Genomic DNA, 18813 nt, shown 5'->3' with positions numbered 1-18813 from the left:
TGCTCCACTTTCGCTGACTCTTGACCGTTCGCCTGACCGTACATAGCATACACTCGCAAGATTAAACTGGAACCTAAAACTTTTTCTTCCTTTCACTTTAGCGTTTTAGAAAAGTTTTAGATCAAACCCGAAAGTCGCGTTTACTCCATAGTAGTGTCATTGCGTGCTCATGAAACCATATTTTTAAAATATATAGATGAACTACAGGAATTACCTTTAATTTAAGTCTTTTAAATCAAATCAAATCACTTTTTATTGTCACATCACATGTGCAGGCACACTGGCACAGCACATGTGAGTGAAATTCTTGTGTGCGAGCCCCACAAGCAACAGAGATGTGCAAACACAACAACACAAACGAGTGTTTAGTGAGTTTGATCATATTTGTCAGTGCAGCCACTGCGAGGAGGCACCGGTGACAAGACATCTGCGTGACTTCGTGTCAGGTATTCGTACATGTAACTGAATAAAAATGTAAAATTGGAAAGTTAATTTAAAAAAAAATATAACAGACTAACTAAAAGATCTGCGCTCCATTTCCCATCAGCTCTGTTATTTCGCAACAGCAAAGTTATGAATGAGCTCGCTAGTTTTTCCATTGATCTATTTCAAGCGCGGAAGCTGTCGCAAGTAATAAAAATACTCTGCTCTTGATTTCGTCGCCGCCTGACCGACAAAGAGGTCGTTTATTAAGAAAATAAAGTGGAACTCTCACGAGAAAACTTCTCCGGACGCACACGTTCTATAATAAGCGAGCTCGGGAATCGAAATTTAACGGAAACGTTATACGCGTTAACCTGTTTGAACTTGACTATACCACGACTGGTAGTGACTATTCCTCATTAATACAGTAATTACAGTGTTGTACTTTAAAAGCTCTCTGAGATTACTTTGCCTTTCCCCGACGACTGAGTGCCGGAACAACACCGTGGCAATGTTTATTTCTTACTATTTACAGAGAAAATGGTCGAATTTAGACAAATCCTGACTGACAGAAAGCACAAAGGCAAAATCCATTTGCAAATGTGCATTAAACAACTTGCTTCATTCTCATTAAACCACAGTGATGTCTCCTTTTTTGCTTTTTCTCCCCCCCCCCCCTTTTTCAAATTGAATACACACTGGGCTTAATTGTACTTATCCCTTGTCCATCACAGAAATGCACAACCGCCTGGCTGCGTGGACAGCTTCAACAGCAAAATGAGCGGGCGGTGGACAGTTTTGGGGAAAGAATAAATAAAAATAATGTGTGTGGGTTTTTGAATGTGTTCATATTCCATTTTCTTTCCCTTTTTTTCTGTTGAATAAGTTACCTGGGAGTAAAAGGGAGTCTGAGAGAGATGGGGGGGAGAGAGGAAGCGGTTGGAGTGAGGGGATTCTCTGAGACGTGGCGCCCATGCAGATGAGACTTATCTTGGTCGACCATGTGTGCACGAAGCCCCTAAACTGCCAGTCCTAAAGCATTGACTAGCTGTCAGCTCTGTCTCTTTCCCCTGGATTGGAAAAGGCTGCTGTGCCTTTCATTTAATATAAGCAAAGGAAAGGAGGAGTGAGGAGCGGTGGGGGGAAATTGTTTTGCGAGTTTTTTGTTGGTTTGTTTTTCTCCGTGTGAGGTGATAGACTTCTAGGGACCGAGCTTTATCTGTAACTCAGTTGCACATATGGGGGTGAGGGGTGGGTGAGGGGGTGGAGCTGTTGATTTAAATGTGTTGTTGATAGCAAATACAAATCCTTTTGGGCTGTAACACTGGTTCCAAAACTGACTGCTGTGCTTTTCTTTTTTTAATACAAAACAACAGTGGCTTTACTGGCATAAATTTGGGACCCACGGACGATAACGTGGCATTGTGCGAACACACGGTGGGGGAGAATTACCTCCAATAAACTGTAGGGATAATAAAGGCCTGGACCAATTTACCTAGCCACAAATGCCACTGTTGTGTGACATTTAAGGTCTGCCTCACATCGAGCTTGACAAACAAAACAAAAGTTGAAATTTTAATCCATTTTCACCCACTGTAAACTTTTTGTACAGGTATCCCTGGCAGCGACTACATTAATTCCAACTACATCGATGGCTACAGGAAGCAGAACGCCTACATCGCCACCCAGGGTTCTTTACCCGAGACGTTTGGGGACTTCTGGAGGATGCTCTGGGAGCAGAGGAGTGCCACCATCGTCATGATGACCAAACTAGAAGAGCGGTCCAGGGTAAAGCTTTAAGAATCATTTTTAAAGCCCGTGCTAGAGTTCGCCGATATTCTTTCATCAGCATCTATAAACTTTTTTTGTGACACCGTTTAACATTTTTCCCACCAGAGAATTGTTTTGCTAGTGACTCATGAATCATCAATCATTTAAGGCTTCCCAGAATATTTTAGCTCCACATATATAAAAAGAAGCAGCTCACTGTTAGATTGTAACCACTGATGCACTGGAATCCCTGATTGCAGGAATATTTCATCACTGGCAGGGATAATGTTAATTGGGACACTGTCCTGTCTCCTCTGGGACAGTTTTTATGTATTTATTCACTACAAGAAGCAGCCAAGCAGCATTCTGTTACCCACTGATATCCTCGATCCACACACACTCTTGTCTTACAGTCCTGACTGATTAGTATCCAGACTTACTTCATCGGCCTCATACTGCTTAAGGCGCCGGATTACAATCCGTGGTAAAAAAAAAAAAAGACAGACTGTAAAGCCACATCTCCCCGCAGTACACACTAGTTCTTTAAGGTTGACACAGTCAAAAGCTATTATCCCCCCTCCCCCTACCCCAAACGTCTTGCCATATTCGACTGAGCATATGAAAGCTTCCTTGGACTCCATCAGCTACTGACCTTCACACTTCTATGCCTCTTTTTAAGAGCCCGGTCTAGTGTTAACAGGAGTGTGGACTCAATCGAGAGAGCGGGTTTCACTGAGCATTCACACAATCTGCAAAGCAAATAAGAGCCCAGGTGTCTGCATTGGCCTATAGAAGCAGTGCTATGTAAGCACATTACTATGCTGTTTTCTGGGAGACCACCCCCACCCTCAAATCTGCCTATATTGTTTGACATTTGTTGCAAATATTGTTCTTTTGTTGCTGCTAAAAGTGCGCGTCTTTCATATTAATCAGTCAAATCATTCACTCATGCTGCCTTTGTATGTTTTGCATATCTAAAGCTCGACTATTTGCAAGTAAACAATATTATGAATCATTACATTACTCCCGGTGTCACAGACACTTCATTGCGCTTTGTGTTAATGTTATAACAGATGCTTGGGAAATTGAATTAGCGGCTGGTTAAAAACCTGATTATTCCAGAGTGCTGTTCAATTGTAATATTAATCAGTGGCAGAGAATCCTACAGCAGGATATGTTGGTGAAGCATGTGTCCGAAAACCACATCAGTGCTAGGGGGCAATCTGAAGAAAAACAGTTGCACTGGAACCCAGCTTTTCCTTTCCCCAAAGCCAATAGTTCTTCTCTTTGTCAGCTAAGCAGTATTGCAATACAATGTTTTATTGGCCGTTTACTGTGAAACAAGAGTACACTCAAATAGCAATAAAGCTGAGACGATAATATGAGTGGACACCGTGCTTACCTTTGTAATTATGGAGTACGTCAGGACAATTAATAGCCCTGTTGGTTCACTACAAATATCTCAAGCTATTTCATTGATTAGAAAATCAAACCTAGTCAGCAAGAATAAGGGGAATTTGGCCTTTATTTGACTTGGTGCACTTGTACTGAGTGTGTAACTGAGATCCAGAGAATTGCTGTAAAGAGCCTTCATGCTTTGTGAACAAACACCAAATACATAAAGGTTTTATTGACTCCTCGCCTAATGCGATATTTCTCTCCACTACAGGTAAAGTGTGACCAGTACTGGCCTACAAGAGGGACAGAGACATACGGTCTAATCCAAGTGACCCTGCTGGACACAGTAGAGCTGGCCACATACTGTGTCAGGACGTTTGCACTCTTTAAAGTGAGTATTTCTGTTGTATGCTGTGTAGTAGCACTTTAAACCTCACAGTAGAGGGAAGATCTATGCAAATATAGCATCGATGTTGGTGTCAGATCGATACTAGTGTAACAGGATCGATACTTTGTTTCTGTCCTCTAAATTCCTTATTTTATTTATAGCCTATAACACAATTAAACAACAGACGCTGACCCAAAGTGCTTTAGAGACCGGCACATTTACATTCCAGGGCTAAAAAACACAGTTTTAAAATACATGAAAAGCTGAAAGGTGTCATCTCATATGTCATGACACACTGCTCTACATAAGCTGCCTCTGTAACTTAAAAGTATGAGTATTGCTATTAACATTGATGTCTGCAATACTGGCCCTATTTTTACTTGGTATCAGATCGATACCAGGATTTGCAGTATTGCGCAGCTCTACCTCGCAGCATCTGCAGGTCAGATCATTTGATGTAAGCTGTGTTCGGTCACTGAGCTTTTCTCCGTGTTAACATTCAGAATGGCTCCAGTGAGAAGAGGGAGGTGAGGCAGTTCCAGTTCACGGCCTGGCCAGACCACGGGGTACCCGAGCACCCCACTCCATTCCTGGCCTTCCTGAGACGGGTGAAAGCCTGCAATCCTCCAGATGCAGGGCCCATGGTGGTACACTGCAGGTAAAAAACAACACGGCTTCGCAAAAACATCCTGAAGCATGAAATTGATTTTCTTCTCTCCATTTGCTGTAATGAATATATGAATACATATGGCAAAAACACAACATATTCTTGGTTATTTAGAGGTGTACGTTTGAGTTCTTTTTGGACTAACACTTGAAAGAGAAATTAGACATGAACTATCAGTGAAAGGACGACTGTTTGATAGGATGTAAACTGTTGTTCCTCCCATCTGAAAAACCAAAAATAAAGAAAATAATCCAGCCCACCAGCTTTCACAGAAAGCACTTTAAATCAGAAGGTGTTTTCAACATCGCAGAACAAAGTGTACTGGTGTCATTGCCCTCAGCAAACTTAAACATCTCCTCCCACGCGGTGACACAAAGCTACACGCAGACCTGTCGTCTTCCTCACTACACCGCTAACATGTCGCGCATCTGCAGCCCACAAGTCCTTGGCTCATCCCCTGGGTTATTGCATCTGAAACAAATAACTTTCATGCCAACTTCACTTCCCTCGGCGACATAAGAGGCCAGACTCCCAGCAGAGAGCACAAAGCTATAACACAGACTTCTGGCTTCCCTTAACTCAGGAAGTCATCAGAGGCGCTGCACAGAAGAAGAAAAAGAAAAGTGACAGAAGGAGGAGGGGGGGAGTCGAAATTAAGAAGCAGCGATAGCGAGTGTAACAGATACAAACTTTTGTCAGAAAGCGACAAAAAGGGTAGGGGGATTACTGAAGAATTAGAATTACCACATGCTGAAGTTAATTAGTGCTAGTTGGCGAATCGCTTCCAATTGAAAACCCTGACTTTTTTCTTTTTTTTTTACAGTGAAGCAGAATGCAGGAATTAATGTCACTGTGCAGATGGGAGTTTTTAATTCCTCTGGCACCCTATCAGATACAGTCATGCCCCAGCTTCAAATCCTATAAAGCTAACTTTCTGTTTTACAGTTTTAAATAGAGCTATCTTTTATATTTACTTACTTCCAATACATTTTTTCACTCACTAAAAAAGAAAAAAAGCAGTTTAGCAGATATACTTAAAAAATATATATATTTTCTCCTTTAGTTTGTGCAGGTTTTTGTTTTCCTGAAGCTGTTTACGCACATGAAAAGAGGCCAAAATAATAAAAAAAAATCCACATCTGACAGCGTGGTGCAGTCTACGGAGCAGTCGACTGATTAGTTGGTGCACCCAAAAAAAAAATCAGCTTGCATGTGCTCAGGCGCTTTATGTAAAGACCATAAAGGCATAAAAAACAAGCAATCAAGGTCTTTTGATTTTTTTTATTTATTTTTGTGTAAGGGAATGAATAGGAGCTTAAATGAGAGGGTTTAGAACTTTTAAAAATCAACTGCACAGGATTTCCTCCCTCACGAGTCGCTAATTAGAAGCACGTTTCTCTCTCCTCCTGTCGCTCACATTCTCGGATTCTAGATGAATCCATACAGACGCTGCGAAATGCATTCATGCTCGTAAGCTATACCTCTGTTGTATAAAGCAGTTAGGCTAAGAAATGTCCACTACAGGGAGCACTTTTTTTTTGTCGCGCTTGCTTATGAAACATCATTAATATGGGTTTAGTGGGTGGCTAATGCGTCCCCCGCAGGAGTATTTAAGAGTATCAATCAAAATACATTCATCTGTTTTCCACTGCCAAGTGAACACTTGTCAAAAGGTAAGACTAGAGGAATTTTCTTCCGGGGACATTATAGCGTGCCTCTTGCTTTCCTAGGTCCTGCTGTTTTCAGTAACCCACAGGTCAGGGGCTGTTTTGCTCTTGTAGCTAAAGGGCTAGTCAGGCATTGTGAGGTTTCAGAAGAGGTCAAAAGGACATGATTAAATGTCACAGTGATCTCTGGCCTCTCCCAGTGACTCAGAAGGAAAACTGTAAGAACAACTCACAGTTACAAGTAACAGCCAAACCATTTCAATCCTCTTTTTTTTTTACCATGTGTCAGAGTACTGCGGCCCACCCAAAAACCAGAGAACCCCATGGGGTCCATCCAATCTTAAAACTTCACTCTAATCAAAATACAAGAGAAAGTGATGCATTTCCAAGAAAGCTTTATTCAAAAACCGGAAACAACACAGGCTGTTGGCTATAAATCGCTAATGCTACCCGCTCATATGCAAAATTTTAAGGCCAATGTGTGATATAAATATCCTCCTGAGGACCAGCCTATTCATTTATGTCCTTTGTAATGGACATTTGTTTATGGTCTGTATCTTTTGACTTATTTGAGCTACCACACAAAGTCTTGATGTCCTAAATAGAGAACATCCTGGGCTTTCCATTGATATTTCATGTGTTTGGGTGGCCTCTTTTAGCTCCATAGAAGGGAGAAAATCACAAAAAAAGTTCAATGGACAGATTAATTTTTATAAATTTCATAGTAATTTATATAAATAAGCAACTGTATATATATTCAAATTAATTTTAAAGTAATTTCAGAAGTTTAAAAGGTGGACATAGCTACCATGAAGTCTCCCACTGCTTTCCAGTTTTGAAGCCTTGAGTTGTTCCACAGCCATCTTTGTTGCAAAACCCCCCAGATGTGATAAGTGATGTTGGGTCTGTCTGTGAAACAACACACTTATTGCTTAATGGCTTGTGATTGACAAGTCGTTAGCCAATGAGGGTGCTTTTACATACCACAGCCAATTCCCCTATTTTGAAACATGGTATGACCAAGATTTGCCAAACAGACTTTATTTTTGATTCAGTATGACCCAAATGGAATGAATGAGGCCATCAAATCAGAAGGATACTGTTTGCAGAGGTCGCTTAGTGGCTACATCCATGTTTTACAACATCTGTGGGGTCAATAATAAATGGCTGATTTTTAGGGCAAGCCTCAAGTGGCCATATAACAAACTGCAATTGCTGTATCGAGCACAAGTCTGAGGCTTGCCTTGAAAAGCTTCTAGTTTTCATAGTAAAAAACCAGGCAACCAACTTTGTCAGCGTTGCTTACTAGTGGTGACCACAGTCTGTGCAGTTGTGACGAGGTGTTACAGCTGCAGGGCGTGGCGAAAACAAAACAGTCCACACCTAACTGCACCCAGTGGCATTCACGTGGTCAGAGACTTATAACGCTCAGTGTGGCAGTGCTTTTCCTCCACACCACATCTGGTCGGAGTCATACTCTAATACCAGTACTGGTTTTTAAAGCTAGTAATTCTTTGATGATAGAGAAGCCAGTGTTAAAGACTGAAGACATAATGAAATGTCAGTGGTGCTGTTAGGTTAAGCTACGTTGCTTCTTTGTCCTCTCTTTTCCTTCAAGCTATAGCTGAGTCTCCCAGTGATTCCAGTACAGTTATACAAATGGTTTGGATTATAGCCAAGCCAATGGACAGTCAACACTAGCCAGTGGGTTGGGTTTAAAAGACCAACCTTCCATACTCCCCAAGTAAGCAACGCGTTTTCTTTTTCTTTTTGATTTACTTTCCACATTTCCAAGTATTCGCGCACGCACGCGACTGAAATGATTATCGACCCCATTAACAGCAGTGCAGCGGTCCTGGTGAGCTGCGCTTTATGTGTGCATGTTTTATAGGCAGAGTAGCAGAACGGTGACAGGTTAGCTGACAGCCAGAGATTTTTTAACAATACATATGTAATTGCTTTCACTGCTGCTCACGCTTTATCTTCACAGGACTCGTTGCAGCTGTATTTCACGCTGAACTTTCTTTCCCATCCCTTATTCCCTAAACTCCTGGAAAGCATATTAGTCTGACACTTAATGTGTATCGACGTCCAGAGCAGCTGGTTTTGACTGGTTGAAAAGGCAGTGTCAGGTCATTAGTGCAGTCAGTACGCCAGCTCTCCTTCAACTGCCAAATGTACCGACAGCTTTCTGCACCGTCTCACCCCACCCTGAATACACACACACACACACACACCTGTCAATAAAGAAATATTACACTTTCCTAGCATTGCTTGTTTTTTTAATTAATAGCAATCCCAGATGCTTATGAGACAAACGAGGAGAATCTCTAGCTAAAACAAGTCTGCCTTCGCTCTCATCGCCCTTGCGCTCCCCGTCGTCCTCCGTCTCCTTCTCTCTAGCTCTCTGCTGTCACTCTGTCACTTACTCTCTTGCAGGTCATCACTCTCCCACATTCAAGTCTGCACTGTAAAATGTCTTCAGATTGGAAACAGCTGGGGTAGAGGGAAAAATCTCGACTTGTTTCTATATCCCACGGCCAGGAGCTGAGGTGTTCTCAGACCTGGAAGTGATTCATTCTTCAAATAACCCTGAGACACATTTCACATTTCTTTGCAGCCCAATTCTCTCTCTCACTCACTCATACTGACTCTTTTTCCCTTCCGCCCTAAAGGTGTGAAGAGTTTTGTCAGGAAAGAAATAAAAAGTTCAGTCTCATTCAGCCAATGTCAGCCATTTTGAAAGTGATCATCAGATCATTTGTTAAAGCCAATGACTCCCATACGTGTCTTTATTCCATTTGCAGCACAGTTCCAGTGCAGCATGGCACATTAACGAGACTTGGCCCCCGGGGACTGACTTTACTCCCTCTTGAGTTTTCCTTCTCAAGCCTTTCTCTGTTCCTCAGAGCAAATGAAAAACAAATGCTTCATCAGGAGGAGGCACAAGAGCATGGTTCACACCTCGTAGGCATGTCAGCTTAATGAATTGAATAACCTATTTACTTTGGAGTGCCAAGTGCAAGGACTTGTCTCGTCAATGCCGAGCTTTGCGGGAGGTGGGAGGAGAGTTAACGAACAAGATTTAACACCACCCCGTCGCCCCGCGGTAAATAAATTGTCATCAGAAAACATCTTTGTGCTGAACCATGCAATATTAAAACATGTAATGTGCAGGGGTGAGCATTCGTCAGCAGACTGCCAACGCGCTACATCTATAGAGCGTGTCTCAAGCTGGCCTGCAAGGAGAGGTCAAAGTGAAACAGTAAAACATTTTTGTTTTTGGCAGGATGTCTTTTTTTCCACGTGTGCATTTTGCTCACTAATGCACAAATGTACCTGTGTGAATCTTAATGAGGAGACCTGGCTTTCAGTGCCTCTTCTAAAGCTCTTATTCCATTTAGGTGCACAGTACTAATCTAATGGCATTAATTGTAGTCAGCTGCACTTCTCAGAAGTTGCCCGGCACATTAATAAAAAATGTTCACCTCAAATTTGCGACTCCGGAGCCACATTTGTGTTCACATTTGTTCTAGTGGCACTTTTCTCATTTGCGAGATGAAGGTTAAATGTTGATGTTGCGTAAGTTATTAGTCCCGATAGGTTGAAGAGTGCAGGTGGGGTCCAAAGGAGGACTGGATTGCAAAGCCAGTGTTGAGCTCGCTCAAGGCTGTGAGTACCGGGCCCTCTTCTCCACATAGTGCCACTTCAGATTTAATTACACTCCAAGCCAAATGGTCCATCCTACAGTGGAAAACTTGGCAAAGAGAGTTTACCTTTTGGCCTAGTCACCGGAAGAAGGGAACTTATTCAAGCTCCCTGTCCTTGTTTGGACAAGACACTTCTCCTTCCACTGGGCTGATGCAGATCAAAATGACTTAAACCTGCATTCTTTCTAAATCCAGTTGCAAATGCCTCATTAGATAAAAATTCACCTGGCTTCTCACTTTAATACTCAGCAAGTTGGTGTTACCAGCCAATAATAGCTATTTTCTAATCTGTCAATATCGACATTTATAACAGCCGATAAATGAAAACTAGGCTAACTAAGTAAAACTAAACTAAAGTAGACATGGAGAAAAACACTCCTCTAACGTAATATGAGTGTTGACATTGCACAGTTTTTCCACCAGAGGGCACTATGCAATTTCTTACTTGGCAGCGCTTGTTTTTGGAACGCCACAGACACAACGACTAGGCGATCTTAGCAGAGCATAAACAAACAAATAAATAACTACTAAAACAAAAAAGTATCGGCCAATATCGGGCTAAAAAAAACAATATCAGTCAGCTTAATAACTTTGTAAGCGCTTGATGAAATTGTGGTCTCAGTTTCTGGTTTCAAGTGTCATTTAGTACTGCATGATGTTAGCTTAAAAACATTTGGTCTCAAAAGTGATGAGCCAGAGTATAATTTAGCGGTGGGGAGATCTTGTAATTGACAAGGCGCTTGTGTCACTAATGAGTGTGTCAGTCATATCAACCCATGACTCGTGGCATATGGTTTCTAACAACTAACTGGTGACAGCCAAAATGTTTCTAGGTTTCAAAACCAGTCCGCAGACCAGTGGGTGATGTCATGGTGGCTTTATCCCGGTTTTATAAAAAGCTTGTGATGCCAACATCAGCATGATATAAGTCATAAAAACATGACGTTATAGACCCTGGTGGGAGTTTGCCATAAAACTCATCTGAATAAAGTCTAAAGCCTTATTTCATAAATGAATAACCATCTTCCATCCTTCCATCTCTGTCTCCTTTGTGGCTCCAGTGCCGGCGTGGGACGCACAGGTTGCTTCATCGTGATTGATGCCATGCTTGAACGTATCAAGCACGAGAAGACCGTGGATATCTACGGGCACGTCACGCTAATGCGTGCCCAGCGCAACTACATGGTGCAGACAGAGGACCAGTATGTCTTCATACATGACGCGCTCCAGGAGGCCGTCAACTGCGGCACCACCGAAGTGCCCGCCAGAAACCTATACGCCTACATCCAGAAACTGACCCAGATAGAGGGTGGAGAGAATGTCACCGGCATGGAACTTGAGTTCAAGGTATCTTAACTCTTTACCAAAGGATAAGCACTGAGCAAAACGGCTTGGGTCAAGGGCTGATTAAGAGAAATAATGCTAAAGACGGTTTTATCGTATATTACATTTTCAAACCACACCTGATGAAGTTATTTGAAAGTATTTAGAATTTACCTGCACCCCACTGGCATCCCGTACCCCACTTCACGCCAAGGAGTCATTGTAATTTTTTTCCCATTCTCAATACAACTCCCAAACTATTTTCCAGCCACTATTAGGCCCCACTAGACAGCAAGGGGCCTGTGGTTTCCTCTCTATTCCAGTTAGTTGACTCACTTGTGTAACATGACATAGGATAAATTTCCCCCCTTTCTGGCTCCCCCTTCCATAGCTCCATTTCCTTCAAAAACAGGGGTCTTGGTTTACATGAAAACGGCAAACACAGGTTTTCCCCACCACAGAGCAGTTGCCAGAAGAACTTGAGCAATATACTCTGCATTTACAATGAAAGGCTCCACCAGCGTTGCTGTATATATGCTATTGCCTTGCTTGTCACGCGCCTACTTTCATTCTCTTTGATGGATGCTGATTCAACCAAGAGATTGTAAACAGGTCAGATTACACTGCTCTTCTGACTACTTAAATCTTCCTGGTGTATCCATTTCCCTGTCTTTTCATCATAACATGGGCAAAGGGCAAGCTGTGATAATAATCACTTTGATGCCATTTCCATACTTTATGGTTACATGACCCAGCTGTGTGCAGCATATTATACTTTTGATTCTTTTTCACCGCTTTCAAGGTGTGCAATTCGCTAGACTGCTCAGATCTTTATCGCTCGCAACATACCTTTGTTGTCAAACACAATCTGTCACCGGGGAAATACAGAAACATCTGAATGCCATTGTTCTTACCTGATACCCATACACTCAAGGGTATCTCTTTTTTTTCCTCCTTTTTTCCCCTGCAGCGTTTAGCTAACACTAAAGCCCATACATCACGATTCATCAGTGCCAATCTCCCCTGCAACAAGTTCAAGAACCGCCTTGTTAACATAATGCCATACGAGTCCACACGAGTGTGTCTACAGCCCATTCGAGGAGTTGAGGGCTCTGACTACATCAATGCCAGTTTCATTGATGGGTACAGGTAAGCGCTAAAATGAAAGTGAATCAACACAAGGCTTCACGTCAGTGCAAACGTAGTTCCGTGTAACATTCAGATATGCGTCCACGTTGATTATTTCCCCCCTTTGTCATGTGATTCATTTCCGCAGGCAACAGAAAGCCTACATTGCAACACAGGGACCACTGGCAGAGACCACGGAGGACTTTTGGAGGATGCTCTGGGAGCATAACTCTACTATTGTTGTAATGCTAACCAAGCTTAGAGAAATGGGCAGGGTACGGAAACACTGTTTTGCTATTCTTTTCTTCTGGCAATCTTTGAAAGAAATGAAATACAATAAGCTGTATAGTCCACTTTAGCAGTGCTTTCCTCTAGGAAATACTCTGTTTGGTTTAAGTTTAGAGAACGTAGCAGCTGAGACGTAGGGGCAAGCAGTGCTGACCCAGCTGTTACCTGTGCCATTCTCATATTGACACAAACAGACATTATATAGACTTGGTGCTAGGGAGACGGCAGGTTAAAGACAGGTTATTTTCTGGTCCGACTGCATCTTGTCCTCACGTGCAGCTCCGCCGGGTTAAAGAAGTCTAGAAAAAGTTCAGGGCTGCAGTGCATGTGTGAAAACAGCTATACTTAGATTCAGGAACTGGGAAGAAAAGCTTTGAAAGAGCAGATACAGTGTGAATTGAAAGACAGACATTTCTGGGAACGAACACAATGAAGCTAGTCTGTGAAGAGAATGTTGTGGCTCACTGTGGTATTCTATTTTTCACTTCCCACAGGAAAAGTGCCACCAGTACTGGCCAGCAGAAAGGTCGGCCAGATACCAGTACTTTGTGGTGGACCCCATGGCCGAGTATAACATGCCCCAGTATATCCTGAGAGAGTTCAAAGTGACTGATGCCAGGGTAAGCAGACACTGTTTCATAAAACATGGTTTAAAGATCAAAGGTTGTGGGAATGTATTGCTTCAGATCAGTGCTGTTTACAGTTTAGACTAGTGCTATTGTTTCTCCACGTCTGGGTTGTGACCTACCCAAGGGTCATGGAGGACACTGAGTGGATTACAGAGAGGTGCAGGTGTAGACAATTTAGAAAGAACCAAGTGAGCGTTCGAGCACACAATAGGTTATTTTAATGTCTCAAATCCCATAATGCCATTTGTTAATCACATGATTTTATTTACCAAGAAAGGAGATTTGACTAATGGGGTTGAACACGCTGGATGATGAACTGTAATTAACTCGATTTTTTTTCTGCAGCAGCAGTAATTTGCTCCAATTTTGGCATTGTATCAAATATTTGTTTACAACACCATTATGGCCTTAAGTGTAACATGTGAAGAAATATAAATATATGGAAATTATGACACATGTCAATGTGTTTAAAAAAAAACAAATGTGGTGCCGGCAGCACTGAGCTGCCAGAGTTTTTAATTCCATCAAAGGCTTACACAGATAAATGGCACAGACTCCCTTCTTTGCAGAGTATGTTACACTGTCTCGTCAATGGGATTGCTTTCCTTATCAAGGGGATACAACATCACTTAAGTAATGCACATCCTCAAAGTCGATTCTCCAAGCACCCTGTCAAGGGTAGCACATCAAAGGAATTAGCATCTTTAGTGTTCATGTTAAATACATTCAGGTAAAATTACAGTCTTGTTTAATAACAAAACGTTTTCTCTGATGCTTTACTCTTGGCATCTGCGCAACCGCCTTTCTTCAAGATTTCACGATTGCACTGTAACGATCATGGAATGAACTGGGCTACCTGCAAAATACCTTCAGCTACATTCCTAGCTTCAATTCTCATTGTCATGACCATTTTTCTACATTATTTCTCTCGCAGGATGGCCAGTCACGGACAGTAAGGCAGTTTCAGTTCACAGACTGGCCTGAACAAGGAGTGCCAAAATCAGGAGAGGGGTTCATTGATTTCATCGGCCAAGTACATAAAACAAAAGAGCAGTTCGGCCAAGATGGCCCTATCTCGGTCCACTGTAGGTAAGTGACCAGGATAATGCACCAAACCATCTTTGTCTTTTCAGAAGGCAAATAAAATGTAAAAAAAAAAAGAAAAACATGCAAGAACATATTCACATTAGGGGATAAATTATGATGAAATTAGCAATTTCCATTCAGGGAGAAAAAAAAAAACACTACTTGTAGGTTCATTAAGGTTCTGGCCAGGAGCATTGACCTCTTTGCCATCTTGATCTTTTTTCCACAGCGCGGGCGTCGGTAGAACCGGAGTTTTCATCACCCTCAGCATCGTCTTGGAACGAATGAGATATGAGGGAGTAGTAGACATCTTTCAGACAGTGAAAATGTTACGGACGCAAAGACCAGCTATGGTGCAGACAGAGGTGAGCTGTCTCCAATCCCATCCTTTGTTATTGGTGTACTTTCACACTCTAGGAAAAGCCCAACCTACATACTGTACTATAGGTGTTTGACTGTAACTAGCTACTATGTTACTAATTTGATAGTTAGCTCCAATTGCCTGAAAGGTCTGGATAGATTCCAAGCAGCCTCTTTAGCCAAACAGATGAACTAAAGCGACTATGATTAATTTAGTAGTGGAATTAAAGTAGTTTTGCCAGTTCTCCACTTCTCCATTTCAAATTTCAAGCTTTGAGAATGTAGTTTGTGTTTATTTTTGGGAAAAAATGAATTGTATCTACAGTACAGACAATTTCTTGGTTGGCTGGAATGGAAAATGTAGCGAACATGATTCTATGTAACCATCTTTTCTTCTTTGTTTCCAGGATCAATACCAGTTCTGCTACAGAGCTGGCTTGGAGTACTTGGGAAGCTTTGATCACTATGCAACGTAAAAGACCCAGTATTGGAAGATAAAAGCAGAGGGCCCTTTGGAAAAAGAAAACCCAGTGAGCCTCTCTTCTGAGCCATAAAGTCCTGCTTGAGAAAGTACTCCTTAACTCCTTGCTAACAACTCATTACATGTTGGATGTGCGACATGACTTGTCAAAAAACAAAAAGAAAAAAAAAATGATTCCCAGGAGGACCAAGTATTTCCCCAACCCCGATAAAAACCTCGCCTTGACTCAGAGTGAGGGAATCCTGACTGTTGAAGCATTACACGGAATTACCTTTTCTCTTGCTTCAAGGATTCATTTTGGGGCTCATAAAACTGAACGAAACCAACACAACAAAAAAGTAAATGAACAATAATGACATCGTCAGAAATGCATCAGTGATTATGAACCATTACGAGAGGCATCGGAAGAACACAGTATTGCGGGGGAGGGAAAAAAAACTGAATGCACATTGTAAAGAAGAAAAAAATCTGTTTCACAATCAAGTACACACAGACAACCCATCACAAAAGAAGACAATGCTTGGTCCACAAGAGCAGGACAGACTTAAAGTAACAATGAATAAATAGCCCCGTTTTCTGTCACAATGTTCATCATCTAAATTTTGGGGAAGAGGGTAAATGATCTATGAAATAAATACAAATTATTGATTTAGTTTTTTAGTACTTTATTATACAGCTGATGTGCTTTTTTTGAACTGTGTGAATTTCCTTTTTTTACACAAATTTATCGCTTGGGGAAAAAGTGATAAAATGTATTTACGTAAAGGTTCATTATTTTTTTCTCAAAGCTGTAGAACTGTTCTAACGTACAGTATGTGCTGTTTTGCAGAGGGTCTCTTTGCTTTTTCTTTTTACCCCCGCGCATTTTGTTGCACTTAGTGCACAGAACAGAATTCACACAACCAAAATGTAACTTTGTTAAAGAGTTATTTTTTGGTCTTGATTTTTCTGTTTTTTTTTCTAAAACAATTGATTCTTTTCCTCTGTTGGTTTTGTTTTTTCTGTCCATGATCACCTACATGGTAACTTAATTACTCCCATGAGATAAACTGGGGCTTTGTGGAATCAACAGGGATGAGCAAAGTATGAAGTTGCTGCTACCGATTATCTTAGTTCTTCCATGTTCCAATGATAAGAGAGAACCTGATGAATTCGATGACATACACGACTATATAAATATATGGTATAGATTGTCAAATATGTGAGATATATAAATATCTATTATAGATATATATATTAAAGTAAATAACATTCTAAATATATTGATAAAGTACATAATTTATGAGTGAAAATGTAAATGAAATATGGATCATCTATGAAATCTTTTAAATTGAGAGTTTGTGTGCTGTGGGGGAAATGAAGAGATTTTTCACTGGAATGCACATCAGTAGGACAAAACTGTATTCTGATTCAGTGCATCTTTTCTTGTGCAATAAATATGTGTGTGTTTAGATAGGGGTTTTACGTGGATATGTTATTCACTCATTGACATTGTCGTTTCCCCCCGCGAGCGAGGCGTGGGAGTGGGAACGCCCCGGTGTTTTTTTCCGAGCTCTCGTACACTTTGTATTCAGAGACAGAGGGGTCGCGCAGCCGCACTCACGTTCCACGCAATAGGGCAAGGTACAAAGACGTCACTTTGTTGTGGTTCTTCGAAGCGTTCGGTGGTAAGGACATTTCTTTCATTTTGCATTTAGAGTGCCTTATATTTATGCCTGTTTTTATAATGTTTCATTTAACATGTCAATGTATCCTTTGAGTAATCGAGGCATTTAGTGTAAATGTACAGTTTATTTACCTTTAGTATTCATTTGTCACATGATGAGATTATATATATGCAAATAAGAACGTTTCAAAGGTCATACGTGTCATTTTCAGTGGCCTTATTGTGGCTGTGAAGCGAATTAGCGAATTAGAGGAAAACATGTATACTGGCCTACTGGCCTTTATAGAAAACGGGCAACATTGCGAACAATTACCAGACAGGTTTTAAACAGGGATGAGACTGGTGTCAGAACTAAACAGGATAATATCCATCATGTCTTAAGGCCCAACCTAAGGTTAACCGATTCTTTACCATTTACAGTCACATTTCCCAACATTGTTTAGATTTTAAATAAAAAACGATCAGGCCAAATAAAAGCCAAGTGCACAGGTCGTCACCGAAGCGTTTCTTCTTCATGCCTTAGGTTTTTACTTTATATGTAGAGAAATACAAACTGCAAACAAAACATCATTTATGTTATCCTGACAATCCTAAACGGTGTTTCAAGCCCCCTTTTTCTTTTCTTTTTTCTGGCATAGCAGTTCGAGACAGGGGGTTTAGCTGGGTTATGTTTCAGTCTTCATGTGGAGCAGCATCTATAACTTCTCAGTACCCTCTCTGATGGCTTTGTGGATGTGCATTCCAGGTGCTTTCTTTCCCTTGTTAACTGAAGCAGCTATGTGTTATATTTGTGTCTGCTTAACTGATTACTTTTGTCATAGTTTTGAGATATAAAAGTGCTATTATTTAACCTCATGGTGGCTAATGTTACATTATGTTAATCTCAGAACACGTTGTGTTTTTCCCCCCCTTTTTTTTTTATCGATTTGTTTTCTTTTGTTTTTCATATGCATGGTTAAACGTTGCAGAACGGCCAAAGCTGGCCTGGTAGGAAGACTTGCACTTTCTCTATCTTTGTACTATGCACTGCCCTATTGATTCTAAACCCAATAATATATTACTTGAACCCATCTATAAAAAGAAAAAAAAATCTCCTTAAACGTTCACTTTGTGTGTATGTAAATAACACAAAATGGTATCAACTCTTGAAAAAGACAAAAAAAAAAGTTTGTGGCAAAAAGAGCATCCATTCTGATGCCATGGTTACTCCAGCAGATGACTTCAGAACAATCTGTCCCCCCCCGACCATCTGTTCTCGTGGCTTTGCCATTCAAGCTTGGAGTGTCATTAACAGAAATAAACGTTGTGTTCTCTGCTCTCTCTATCTATCTCTCGTCTGGATGCATAGACTGAAAATTAAATAATGAAATTGTAAAAAAAAAGAAGAAAAAAATGGCTTGTTAAAAAGATCATACAATTACCTCTGATTAGTTGTTAGCGTAAAATGTTTCTTTCTCTGAATGAAAGGAGTGCTTTTTATTTTCTTACTTAGGTTACATTGGTGGCGGAAGAAGTCTGTACGAAAACCAGTTCTTTGCTGACACGAGTTCCATTTGTTATAAATGAATTCTATTAAAAAATGTCAGTGTTATGCATCGGCGTTTCACTTGTTTCCCTCCACCTCACTTTGACTTGAAAAGACTGATGAAGCTATTTTACCCCCTACTGGTCTGGGTCCAACATATTATCCACAGTTCTCTCATGAAAGGGGAAATTGAGCCTCACCACATTTGAATAGATTTCCATCGCTCTGGTTTTTCTGTCACTGATGTCAGCCACAATGAATCATCGGGGGAACCTTTGACGAATGAAGTGCGATGTTTTCGAAG

General features: G+C 41.1%; 1 protein-coding gene across 5 annotated transcripts in view; it reads left to right on the top strand.

Moving 5' to 3' along the window:
• LOC308402910 (receptor-type tyrosine-protein phosphatase delta-like) overlaps positions 1–18394 on the top strand; it is a 421888-nt gene extending 403494 nt beyond the window's left edge. For all 5 annotated transcript variants that reach the window (XM_080892054.1, XM_080892053.1, XM_080892056.1 and 2 more), the window contains 10 exons: positions 2036–2211; positions 3863–3982; positions 4483–4637; positions 11085–11370; positions 12317–12495; positions 12623–12749; positions 13257–13382; positions 14326–14480; positions 14707–14842; positions 15245–18394. In XM_080892054.1, coding sequence (XP_080748180.1) covers positions 2036–2211; positions 3863–3982; positions 4483–4637; positions 11085–11370; positions 12317–12495; positions 12623–12749; positions 13257–13382; positions 14326–14480; positions 14707–14842; positions 15245–15313 — 1529 coding nt within the window. In that variant the 3' untranslated portion in view covers positions 15314–18394. The remainder of the gene's footprint in view (positions 1–2035; positions 2212–3862; positions 3983–4482; positions 4638–11084; positions 11371–12316; positions 12496–12622; positions 12750–13256; positions 13383–14325; positions 14481–14706; positions 14843–15244) is intronic.
• Positions 18395–18813: the final 419 nt, after the last annotated feature.

The sequence above is a fragment of the Rhamphochromis sp. 'chilingali' genome (assembly GCF_963969265.1).
Source record: "Rhamphochromis sp. 'chilingali' genome assembly, chromosome: 1".
Lineage (NCBI taxonomy): Eukaryota > Metazoa > Chordata > Actinopteri > Cichliformes > Cichlidae > Rhamphochromis > Rhamphochromis sp. 'chilingali'.
The sequence above is the reverse complement of the archived record's forward strand: the minus strand, read 5'-3'. Positions and strand labels throughout refer to the sequence as shown.